Here is a 13,005-nt window from a genome sequence, read left to right as displayed (position 1 = left end):
GAAGGACACTGAAGGTACTAAGAGAGATATAGATTATAAGTGCCTTAGATAGGGAGAGTATAAAGAGAAACATTCAAGAAGAAATGAAGGTCTAGCTGAGCATTTCAGCAGGGTTTGAGTTGCAGCTTTGCTGTATGCAGGCAAAATTGTTGAACTTGTGTGAGCGGTCTTCTAGGTATAGAAATAGTGGGACACATAGTGGAAATGTGAAACACAAAATTCTAACAGGGGGAAAGGGTGGTGGCAGAATTTGGATACATAGCCAACAGCAAGTTGGTCCTGGTCCTTGTTTTGTTGTGATAGCAACAGTAAGTATAAGCAAGAAGCATTAGCTCAAGTGCTAAAGCAGTTCACTCTGAAGGGAGTGCTATTAGTACACCAGAGGGCAAGGTACCTTCAAAAGGCAAATGTGTTAATAAGAGAGTGAACTGATAATGTGTGTCACACCTCCGGATTAATTGTCACCTCATCTGTGTACTGCTTCTTACCATTTACTAACAAGAGTGTCCTAAAGGTGAAGAGATATTACATGAATGAGGAGAGGGATGAAGGCTAGTAGGAAATCCATAATGTCTTTTGCCCATGAGAACCCTTTTTTATTTATTAAGCAGCCTCCAGTTTGTTGTGGCAGCTTTCATCAGCATGAACTAGCTTGGGCTAGAGAAGATCTACTGATATGTAACTGGGCTCTGGTTATACAATGGGTCACAGGGATAAAATATCTCCTGGGCTCTTTCTGTGAGAGCCAGAATATGAGCTCTTGCTCTCTCCAACTCCTTAGCTTGCAGAAGAACCTACTTGGGCCTCCTTCTTCCCTGCTGTGCAAGGAATATGTTCCTCCAGTCTACAAGGCAGAACTGGTCTTATCCAGTGACACACTTCAGTAGATCTCATATAACCCAGTTCTTTTCAGGAATACCAGCAAACTGACCCCTAGAGACAGGTCTCTAGATAGACTCTTGCAGTTTGAGAGCTGTGAGACTTTGATGGCTTCTTTACTTGTTTTCACAGTTTAGCTTCTTCAGCCGCATGACTCAAAAGTTCTCCTGACTCACCATTAAATTATAAAGCACGTAAGAAATATCTAGATCTCTCTTCAGAGCAAAGGTGAAAGGCAGGCCAAGTGTGATTCATTTTTAAAAAATAAGCCAGGTCTAGATGCCCACCAAAGCCAAAACCAACAGAAAATGGTTGGAATTAGAATTGGGATGGTGTAGCTCTTTTAGAATGACATGCCGACAGTTGGACCTAGTTACAACCTGTCAGTCCAGGTTTGCGAACTACAGGTTCATGCTATGGAGTAGAAGTCACACAATGCTTCCCACTCCAAATTAGAGAGCAAGCTTATCAGCCTTTTGCTAAGCTATGGTTTATGTTTGTTCCAAAGACAAGTGTGTAGTATTTGTGTAAGTTTCTCCTGGGAACCGAATATGTTCCTGTATGATGGAATAAGCTCAGAAAGGCTTCCAGAACTGTGGCTGGTATGTCTGAGTTACTCATAGTTATCTGCTGTACAGGAGTAAAGTGGCACATTGGTGCATCCCACTATTCTCAGACTGTTGTGTGGGGATGAGCCGTCAGTAAAGATGACAAGTCTCTAGATGAGAGAAGTCTCTCTCACTTGAAGTCCATAAGAAGTAGAAAAGCAGGAGAAAGTGGTGTGTTGCTGACTTCATGCCTCCCTTGGTAGATGGTGGGTGTCCTCAAAGCAGAGAGGCAGGGATGGGGATGTGTGGGAGCTGTCCATGGTAAGAGCAGGTCAGCCAAGAAGTGTGGGCATCTCAGCTCCATGACATTAGCTCTTTGCATATGTGACCTAAAGTTACCCTGGCTGCTGTTGCAGCTGTCATGTCTAACCTGTCACTTGGAAAACATTTATTTCTATCCTCTGTATCTAAAAAAAAAAACCCACCTGACAAAATTTGGCTTGTTACTGGAGTTGCAGTCAGTGTTTGAGAAGCTGATCTATATTGTTCGTCAGCCAGCTGTGGGTTGCAGAGCTCTCTCAAGTGGCCCACAAAGGATGCAATGACGAAGTTACATCATGGCATGATATGCACTTCTCATTTACACATGCAATGCAGGTTTATATCATCTGGGCTAACAAATACTTATAGCAAAAATAGACCGGTAGCAGAGGAAAGGTTGGACATTTTATCTCTGTTTAAATCATTGGTGTTTCTGCAGATTAAAGCTTCTTTGCATGGTTGGTTTAAAAATATCTGTGCAATCCAAAGTGTACTTTTTTCACTAGCTGGGGCCTGAAGTGAGCAGGTTTATACTGGCAGTCTTCTCAGGTTTTGTCAGTAAAATTTGAATCTACTGTGAGGACTCCTTCTTCATGGACTTCAGGACTAAAGTGCTGTTCCACAAGCACAGCCATAGGGCACCTGGAAGTTACAAACTGTACAAGCATCTTACCTGCAGGAGTTTTCAATTTTATGGTAGATCTGAAAGGACTTTAAAAAAATCAAGATTTCATTCTGTCTGGGATCCACGTCCAGTTGTGAGAACCACCAAAAAAAAGCCCATTTCTGATGTTTTACATTTCTACTTGTGCCCAGAATAGAGAAGGGTTTCTCCCCTTCCCTCAGCTAATACTAGTCCTATAGCTGTATTTCAGCATTCATTTTAATGACAACTTCAGTCTTACTGTGAAAATCTCCCGCATGTTGGGTTGGTGAGTTTGTGATTTTATCAGAAAATACTGGTGAAGGGACTGGCTAGCCTACATGGCAGAACTTCTTACCTTCGTCCAGGAAACTGGAGTATTGTACTGAGCTATCCTTGCCTTTCCTATTAAAGATCACATAATGAGGATCAGCCACTAGAGAAGCTCAGCAGTGTTGCCTCTAAGCTTTCTTTGATCCAGTTTGGAATAGGGAGCATTGCCTGGAGAAGGTACAGGGTCAAATATTTAGGTTTGCACTTAGTTGCCCAGATTGTTATTAAGTTACTGAATTGTGGGTCCCTTTAGCCAATAGAGAATTCTTCTGGTGGGGAAAAGTTGCCTTCAGTTTCAAAGCTAGATATTGTTCTGGCTATCTTGCTAAGCAGATGTAAGTGGTGGACCATGTTTCTCTTGAGACAGGTGAAGACTTGTAGATAAAGAGTACTGATTTCCTGTAGCTGGCATATACAGAAGTGGGTCAGTAAAGAGGTGAGCATAGCTACAAATGACCGTTTCTGGCAAAAATAACCTCAAAGGATGTGCAGTAAAATAGCCTTAGCTGCATCAATCATAAACTTGTAATCCTTGAAGTTTAAAAATAAGAAAATTGGGGCCAAAATTTACTGCCTTGATTTTGTAACACTAATCTTTTGTCCCTTTCTGGTCCTGTCCATCTGGCAGTCTTTCCTTCTCTTAGTATTGCTGGTGTTCTTAAGAAAGCATTAAACTCATAAGCAGTCCAGGCATTACAGAGAAATGGCAAAAGATGAAAGGATAGAGAAGGATTGGTGGAACTTGTAACATTAACCCAACATCACTGCCCAAGGCAGATAACACTAATGGATAAAAACCTAAAGTACAATCTTGACTTGGTCTGAACTTGCATATTTACATTCAGAATCACTGAGGTTGGAGCATGCTTGTCTGAGGGTTGTTATAGGCACGTAAAGGCTAACAACATTGTTAGTGATAAACAGCAGTGGGTTTATGAAACAGGAGTGCAGCAGACAATAACCTCTCTTGATACAATTAGATAATTAGTGAGTAAAAGAAATGCAATGGATAGACTGTCTCATCATGCATGGGCTTCTGACACAAAGCTGTGCTAGATCTTATTAGGGAAATCAGATCAAATTGGTTTTGATACAAATCCTGTGAAATGAATCATGGATTAGCTGACAGGGTGTAAACAGAAAGGGTAGAAACATTATTTATCCTTCTGCAAAGGTGGTGTCCAAAAGGGCAGTGTTTTGACTTTAAATATTCATTAGTGACGTGGAGGAAAATGCACTGAAAGACAGAAGAAAAAAACTGAAGTAGAAAAAAGAAGAGCTAGGCTGAAAAAATTAGTATTACTAACAGGCCTTGGTAAAACAAGTGGCAATTGACAATGTGTGATTTGAAGATGATACTGGATCTACTTTACAACAAGGAGAATCTCCAAATTTCATGTTGTACAGAGCACAGCAGCAAAAGCAGCTTATGTTCAGAGAGGTCCCAATGAGACAGTGGGTATCGAATGATGTGAGCTGATGTGCACCCTGATGTCTGGCAAAGCTACTGCTTAGTTGGTCCATATGTCTGCCCGGCTGTGTTCTTTCCAGAGTGACTCTTCCCTGTACTGCTGTGCATCGCACTGTGCAATTCAGGGCATCTTGCTGCAAGAGAGACCCAGGCAAGTTGGAACAAATCCAGAGAAGGGCCACAAAGATGCTAAAGGGATTAGAGAGAATGACCTATCATGAGGAAAGGTGAAAAGAACGAAACGTTTAGAACCTCTAAGCCTGTTACACAGCCACAGAAATAGTAACGGAGTTTCCTGTGCCAGCATGGAGGAGAGTTGGATCAAGTCTCTCTCCTTTTACATTCCTATTAAGGTAACTAGAGATGAGCAAAATGGTTGTTCATCACTTTGAACTCTTTGAAAGAAACATTTAGCTGTTCTTCTTGAAGTTCAAGATGTTTTATTTCATTGCCAGGGGACACTCTTGAATCTGTTTAAAAATCACCATGGGATCTCCATGAGACTTGCAGAAAGTCAGAGCTGGTGAGGCTTAACTCAGCGTGTGTTGCCAGCAATAATCAACTGTGAAAGTTGCATCAGAGGCCAGAAAAGAATAGCACAAGGTCTGGAATGGCTGGAGTCACCTTGGCTATGATCTGTCTTGGTGTTAAGGACTTTTGCCTCTAAAGCACATGTTCATATCTAACCAGAGCTCACTGTGTATTACTGTCTCCTGGAAGGGAATGGGAGCATCCTCACCTCTAAGGGTGTAGGGGGTTTGTTGCTATCCTTGATTTGCAATCAGACAGTCACTGTCACCGTTTGCCTTCCTTTGGGAGGAAGGCTCCTTAATTGAGGTTGTGAGTTGAGAAGTGTGTTCATCCTAGGAGACTGATCTCCCCTCTTTTATTTTATGGAGAGGAAATACCTCAGTGGGTCCTCTGTGAATTCTGGGCTTTTTAAGAGACAGAAACTGGTATTTGAACTCTGCTAACTGAACCTGACAGTACAACTCACCTCCTTGTCATGCCTTTATCATAGTGGTGTCCTCTGTCTGCCTTTAACATTCCGACTCCTTTTAATGTGGAGTTCTGCAGTGCAGAACAGTGTTTTATGGTGGTTTTGCCTTCCATTTTGTCCCCAATTCACATTATTGTGCCCAATGATCTTCAGATTTTTACTATAAATGCACTTCTCAGGTAGGGAAAAGTCCCAGCATCTGGGCCAGCACAGCAGCTTTCAGCTTTGCTGTGAGGTGCTAAGATCTGGTCTCAGCTAGCAAAGCTTCATCTTCCACACAGTCAGCTGGCATTACACCAGGAGATCTGCAATGTGTCTAGGTGCCCTGCAGGATTAAAGATGAATGCACCTGCAGCAATTACTTCTGTAACTGCTCCATGGCCGCTAGTCCAGTGAGACCGTCTAAGCAAAGCATGGGCATTCATCAGCTCATCACACTGTCTCTGAGAGGAACCAAACTCTGGAATCCTCTCAAGTAACACCACACAAAACAGCTGAGGAACATGAGATGCTTGCCCATACTCTCAAGGTCAAGAGTCTTGCCAAATGACAAACTTAGCTGATTGATTCCAGAGGTAGGAGTTGAGGTCAAACATTGAGGATGAAACAAAGAAGGGAAAATTAGGAGATACATGGGTCAAATGAAATTGTAAGGATGCGGGACTGTGAAGTTGCTGCTTATCAAACATCTACATTCGTATCAACAGACACAGATGTGATATATACACGCGCACTCCAGCCTTGCTGTATCACAGAATGTTTTGTCCTGTCTCCTGACAGGTTTGACCTTTTGGCAGAAGGAGTTGCCACAAATACCAGGTAAATAGGCTGAAACTGAAATAAAAATAGAAGTTACCCACATGACTGTGGTATGGTAACTTTAAACCAGCAGAGCTTCCAAGAAGAAAAGTCAAGCATCCCCAGTCAGTCAGAATTCTTTGGACATGTCATCAGGAAAATGCATGTATTTAGGTTTTCTTAAAAGCCTTTGAAAAATTATCTTGCTGAAGGGAAAATATAACCTCTCAGGTTAATACTATTATCAATTAAAAAGTGTCTGAGACAGAAAAGGAAGGGTATACATACCCTACCCAGTAAAGAAATAGAACTCAATTTTCAGCATGATAAAAGTTAACACGAATCACCCACAAAGATCAGTGTTTTGGTGTTTGATCCATGTGTTAAATGATCTGGGATGTGGATGAACAATGAGACTGCAGATGACATCAACTTATCGAGGAAGACTGAAAAACTCCAGAGGATCATAATAAAGCTGGATGCATGGACAGCACAGTGGTAGATGAAATGCACTGTTGCCTATTTCAAAACATTGCACACCAGAAGGTATTAATTTGATTTTTTCATACATCTTAATGGATTCTAAATTAACTGTAGCAACACAGGAAAAGTTCTGAGGATTGCAGTAAGCTACTTGCTGATATTCACTGTTGAATAAAGGTAACAATTTAGATTTTAATTTAAAGAAAAAAAGCAAACAGTGTGAAGAGTTATATAATAGGCTGAAAATAACATTGAAAATATGGTAATGTCAGTAGGTAATTGATGGCATGAGCACTGTCCAGACCTTCAGCTGGAGAAGTGATGGAGCAGTGCCAGTTTCGTGCTGCTGAGGAGCTGGCTTATTGAACTTTGTTCTGGACTGAACAGAAATAGCCAGACAGGAGGAAGTTCAGAGATGGATGATGAAGCAGATAAGAGGTCTGCAAAAACTTCTGCGTGAAGAACAATTATATAGATAGCGAAGAGCTGAATGAGGAGAACGTGGCAAAAGTACATTTCTTGAGGAGTGTCAGGAGATGTTCAGGGAGCCTGAAAGGCTGCAAATACAGTATAGGCATATAAAAGTGGGATTTTTTTGTTTGTTCATACACCACGCAAGTAATCCCTGGAACTCATTGCCGTAAGTTGTCATGAAAATTAGCAGTGTTCTAAAAATGACTGAACATTTATGTAAGGAGTAAGACTATCTGTGACTAAAGTAAGTAGTTTTATTAAACTTTTTAATTGCATTATTATTCTTTATTAAACTTTATTTTTTATTTTTTTTTTACTAAAATAAGTTCTTTACTGCAAGGGTGCTGAGGCACTGGAACAGGTTGCCCAAAGAAGTGGTAAATGCTCCATTCCTGGCAGTGTTCAAGGCCAGGCTGGACAGAGCCTTGGGCAACATGGTCTAGTGTGAGGTGTCCCTGTCCATGGCAGAGGGGTTGGAACCAGATAATCTTAAGGTCCTTTCCAACTCAAACCATTCTATGATTCTAAGAGCTTCACATTTGGTAAAGATGCAGTCATTTCCATATACTTAAGAGCATAAACCTCTCTAAGAAATGGGAATTTGAGAGAAGCATCTCTGTGCAAAAGCCCTATACTAGTAAACAAAGATTTAAGATTAAGCTGGATGAAACTTTTGATCACATGATTTTCCATCAGTTTCTAAGTTCCTCTTTTAGTGATGATCGTGAAGGGGGAGGAGAGAGGGAAGAGGAAATCCAACATGAAAATTAATCAACTACTGTTGTATTACAAATGAAAATCCAATCTGAGTGGTCCTTTCTGCAGGGTCTGCTAGTGAACTCTTTGCTTAGAGCCAGGGCAGTGCATTCTGAACTAACCAAACATCTTTTTCACCAGGTCTGCCATAGACAGGCTCATTTCTTTCTGCTGTCCCAGGGGTAGATTGTGCCTTGTCAGCACTGATGCCCCTTCCCAGCACTGCAGCCTTTGAACAGCCTGAAATCATGGTCTACATCAATAGCCTTGTCTTTATTCTAGTGTGAGGTTTTGGGTAGTAGGCATGCTGGTTTTTATTGAGTTATACTGATACTCCTGAAGGAGAAGGACCAGGGTGGGGTTGAACTGCCTGAGCCAATTGGAGCTGGACTGAGGTGGGAAAAGGAGAGCTCTCTTTTGACCAACCTGGAGCTGGGTTTGGCCAGGAGGTCTCTGAGTGCCTTTGCTCTCTCCCCGCAGGCTGCTCGGCAGAATGGCCACGGAGGAGCGGCACCTGTCCTCCAGCTGTGGGTCCTTCATCAAGACTGAGCCCTCCAGCCCATCTTCTGGAATTGACGCCATCAGCCACCACAGCCCAAGTGGCTCCTCCGACGCTAGCGGTGGCTACAGCATCGCCATGGGTGGCCACCCCAATGGCTTAGATTCACCACCCATGTTCAATGGCACAGGGATTGGTGGTGGGTCCTGCCGCAAGCGTTACGATGACTGCGCCAGCACCATCATGGAAGACTCGCCCACCAAGTGCGAGTACATGCTCAATGCAATCCCCAAGCGGCTGTGCCTGGTGTGCGGGGACATTGCTTCTGGGTACCACTATGGTGTGGCTTCCTGTGAGGCTTGCAAAGCCTTCTTCAAGAGGACTATTCAAGGTATGGTGGGAAGGGAGGGAAACCGAGACATTTGTTTCATAGCAAAAAAGGGAGGCAGCCCCAGACATTGCTGAGACTGCTGTGTTTCCGTGTCATATAAAAGGGAGAAGGAGAGGGTGCATGTAATGCACCTAAACCTCCATCCTTTTGTATGCTTTATCTTTCCTCCTGCTCAGATCTGGTCCTTCCAAATCAACCTGGATCTGAAGTTAGGCTTTGTCATGGTAGGAACCTTTGCCAAGTTCCTAGGCCGGCTGGCTACCAGATCTGGGTATCTGGCCTAGTGGCACTGATACCCTGATAATGTGGCTGCTAGTGGAGTGAGGCCTGGAAAGGAAATGCTTTGCACTCTAAAGATGTTTTTAAGGCCCATTTGAAGGGTAAATGCTCCTGTCTAGAGATGGCTTCTCTTTAGAGATGTCTGCACCTTGAGGTGAAAGCTCCAGCATGCACTGCAGGAATCGAGTTTCTCACTCTGTCCTGACAGTCTTTATTTGTGGCTGTGGACTCCATATAGACCTCACCGCAAGGCTGGACAGGCACTTGGATGGGAGTCAATTTTCTGTGTTCCTCCTTTGCTAGTTCCAACAGCCCTTTTCAATAAGATGCAACTAATTCAAAGATAAAAAATTTAGACACTGAAGGAGATAGAGATACCCAGTTCTTGTCAGTCTTACTAAGGATGAGAAATTCCTCAGATGGTTTTGAAAACCCTGGTGCGTGTATGTGTAGATGGATTGCAGTGCATTGCACCTGCATGTACAATTCACATGTAAGGTGTACGACTGTGTCCTGACTGCATAGGTATGCTGCAGATGTGCACTCATGCAGGTACCTTATAGCCAAAAGAAGGAGTGCCTCCAGGCAAACTCCAGTATCCATGGATGCTTGGGTGTACTTACATAAGCAGGCCCTGTGTGAACAAAGCCTTTCCTTCCTACATTCTCTAACTGGGAAAAGAACAGAATCCTTCACCTTCCAGTGGAAAGCGTATTGTGTTTACCCAGCCACAGTGGATTGACTGGGCACAGATGTCCAGTGAGAAAGCAGTTTTGTGTGTACTTGGCAGTTGGCTGGGGTCAATCCACCACGGCAACACTTCCTTGTCTCCTGTGAAATGAAAGAAAGGCACACGTGGGGAGAGCACGCATTTTATTTTTGTTCATTGAATGGGCCTGATTACTCTCTGTCACTGGGGATGTTCAACTCTGGAGTGGACAGAGCAGTAGAGGGTGCAGTTCAGCCCAGGGCTCTGTAGAATTCACTATTTCTAGCTTAATTTCATGGTTTCTAGATGTCTCTCCTTACTGTTATCCAGCTGTGGGAATAATCACTTTGTATTGCCCCACTGACGACTCTTCTTTCATTATGCTGTGTGGAAAGCATGGCCATCTCTAGGGCATTGGCCTGTTGTTCCCTGGCAGGGTTTCTGTGATTTGTCATTGCTGAATCTCCTGTGATTGAATGTGAACTTCTACTTGCACTTCTGACTGTCAGCACTGACTATGTCCCTCCTCCAGCACTTGGACCCATTCCCAGTGTTTCGTTTTGGCACATTCGGGTGCTAAAGGAGAGAGGGTAGTACTCTGAAGCAAAGCCCTAGGGGCTGCTTATACAGGAAGAGACTGAAAAACTAACCCCTCATGGGAGTGATGCTGGAGCGCCTCTGGCAGAGCAGAAGAGAGGCCTAACCTAGAGAGGTAAAAAAAGACCTGGAAACTTTTGAAGAGTTTTCAGAGAAATTCAGAAGAAAATTATGCAGGGCAGCAGTTCCTAAAACCTGTGTCAGCCTGGTGATATGTCAGCTGACTGAATCCCAAGAGGGGAGAGCACTTCCCTCCAACCCCCTCTCCCCAGCACAGCCGTGTTCTCCCTGTGGTTCCCTAATTGATTGCCTGTTAACTTGTAACAGATGAGGGAAAGGAATAAGTGGAGATTTCTCTTACCTTGACATCAGCTTTGGCTGGCTACTGAGGTACCAAAAATGCTTTTATTCCCAAGAGTGGGAGAGCTGAGTGTGCAGTGCCCAAGGATGAGAAATTTCAGCTATGGAGCTGAAGGCTGAGCCCAGGGGAGCAGGCAGCAAAAAGGGCTGCAGAGTTTGGCTGAGTCAAGAAAATGCACCATTCCCAGGGCTCTACTGCAGTGCATACAATATCCAGGCACAGCTCTGGGTATGCAGGGAAAAAGGGTTTAAGGATCATATAAAAGAGAGAGTAGCAAAAGCATTTCCAAAAAGCGTTCATCTTGCCAACTGTATTATATTCAGTACATGTGTTAAGTATTTAACTGAAGCAGTGGGAAAATCTTCATCTAGGCTGCCTACCGTTGATGTAGGGTGTGCAGAAAGCATGCAGATGTATATGTTACACAATTGTATCCCCTGTTATCAAAAGACTTGATGTGATTCTGGTGTGTAGAAATGATGTTGATTTAACAGTTTGAGCACAGGGATGGAGCTAAGACCGAAGGATTTCCCAGGTGCTCAGGAGATGCAGTAGGTAAATTCACCAGGCTTTTGTGGTCTTCAACCAGCCACTTCACTTCTCTGTGCCTAAGTATTGAAAGATGGAAAACCCATGACTGTTATGAGAGTACTTAATCTGCTGGCCCTACATTTGGTAACTTTATTAAGTAATAGGTGTGCATGCTGCTAGAAAATGGGTCTAAATCTGTCCTGGATGATTACACTACCACAGCCTTATCTAGCTAACACTGATTATGAAGCAGATCTTCACACTAAATCCCCTTTCCAAGTACCCTCCTTCCCTGCTACAAAGACCCAGTCTGCCTGTTGTTTGTTTAGCTGCACTAACCCAGGTAAAACCTGCATGTCTTGAGGCAGGAGGATCTTGCAATAGCCTCTCTGCTCCCGCTGCTGCTACAGCAGTGGGAAGAGCAGACATCCAAGCTGCAGACCTTTTTCGAGCCTGACAGCTCTGCCACTCACTTTCTCCCTTAGCCACGTGAGGCCAGGCTGTCCTGGACAGCATGAGGGCTGGTGCTTTGCAAGTGATGCTGGAGGAAATAGGCTGAAAGCCACCATGGGCATGGCTGGTTATCTCTGGGGTCACTACTGTTGCTACGTAGGAGTTTTCCATCTGCAACATTTTTCCAAAGGAAAGCAGAATTTGTACTGAGTCACATTTCCCTAAGAAAAAGATTGACTTTTGGAATTAAAAAGAAATGAGAAAAATCCAAACTATTGATTCACTTCAGGCTGAATTGGAATATTTGGTTTTGCAGAAGTAAGCTAGGATCACACAGCACATCCTAACCTGTCCCACAGGTTTTGGGGGGAGTCACACTTGTGACCTCTCTCATGTTATGTTACATAGCCCAAGAGAAGGATCAAGGCCTGGAAACCTGTGTGCTGTTTCCACTTTGCAGCACTGGCAGTGCTTGAGATGGAGAGGTGAAAACCTGAGACAAGATGATAGCATATGCCACTGGGCTGCAGGCCTTTCTCTCTGAACATGTTATTTTGAATCCCAGGGCTGAACTTCCCATGCTTTGAGTGGGAAATTCTGACCTGATATGTAGCTAGGCTGTCTGACAAAAATTGAATCCTCTTCCTGTACCATTGTCTTGCTCTATGGGAACTGTGCTTTGGGTCCCCATTATATTCTAGTGGCAGTCTGCATTTACCTTCATGATGCAAGTGTCCCCCATAAAAATATGTGCCATGGGCATCACCTGACTTAGTGTGAATATTCTTGAAGGTGCAATCTAGCGAAGATAGAGAATCTGAGGTTTGGGCATGTTGAAGTGTGCTTCTTTTAGTGTTTAAGAGAGCCTGGACCACCTCTTCTGTGAAGACAGGCTGAGGGAGTTGGGCTTGTTCAGCCTGGAGAAGGCTCTGGGGAGATCTTAGAGCAGCCTTCGAGCACCTAAAGGGGGCCTATAAGAAATCTGGAGAGGGACCTTTTACAGGTGTGTGTAGATACAAGGAAAGGGAGAATGGCTTGGAACTGAAAGAGGCTAGATTTAGATTAGATATTAAGAAAAAATTCTTTCCTATGAGGGTGGTGAGACACTGGCACAGGTTGCCCAGAGAAGTTGTGGATGCCTCATCCCTGGAAGTGTTTAAGGCCAGGTTGGATGGAGCTTTGAGCAACCTGGTGTAGTGGAAGGTGTCCCTGCCCATGGCAAAGTGGTTGGAACTACATGATCTTTAAGATCCCTTCCAACCCAAACCATTCTGTGATTTGAAACCAATAATTTCATATCAGCTGAATGGAATGGGTCTGTTACATGAAAGATAATATACTTTGGATGGTTCTGAATTAAAGTTTTTCTGAATTCCATTCCATGGAAATCCTAACTAATCCATTTATCCAAATTTAGGACAAAGGCAAATGCTGGATTTCTTACTGGATACAGATTCTAATCTAACTCTATTCCTGCTT

The 13,005-nt window shown here is 43.5% G+C and overlaps 1 protein-coding gene across 3 annotated transcripts in view; it reads left to right on the top strand.

Annotated features, from left to right (window-relative positions):
* The first annotated feature begins 8,187 nt into the window (after positions 1 to 8,187).
* Positions 8,188 to 13,005, top strand: part of ESRRB (estrogen-related receptor beta) — a 38,230-nt gene continuing 33,412 nt past the window's right edge. Inside the window, exon 1 of one of the 3 annotated variants that reach the window (XM_010009323.1) lies at positions 8,188 to 8,596. In XM_010009323.1, coding sequence (XP_010007625.1) covers positions 8,200 to 8,596 — 397 coding nt within the window. In that variant the 5' untranslated portion in view covers positions 8,188 to 8,199. The remainder of the gene's footprint in view (positions 8,597 to 13,005) is intronic. The other 2 variants (XM_010009394.1, XM_010009246.1) reach the window with 2 other exon arrangements.

Source organism: Nestor notabilis, unplaced genomic scaffold (assembly GCF_000696875.1).
Source record: "Nestor notabilis isolate BGI_N333 unplaced genomic scaffold, ASM69687v1 scaffold3590, whole genome shotgun sequence".
Classification (NCBI taxonomy): domain Eukaryota; kingdom Metazoa; phylum Chordata; class Aves; order Psittaciformes; family Psittacidae; genus Nestor; species Nestor notabilis.
This window is presented reverse-complemented; position numbering and strand designations above follow the sequence as displayed.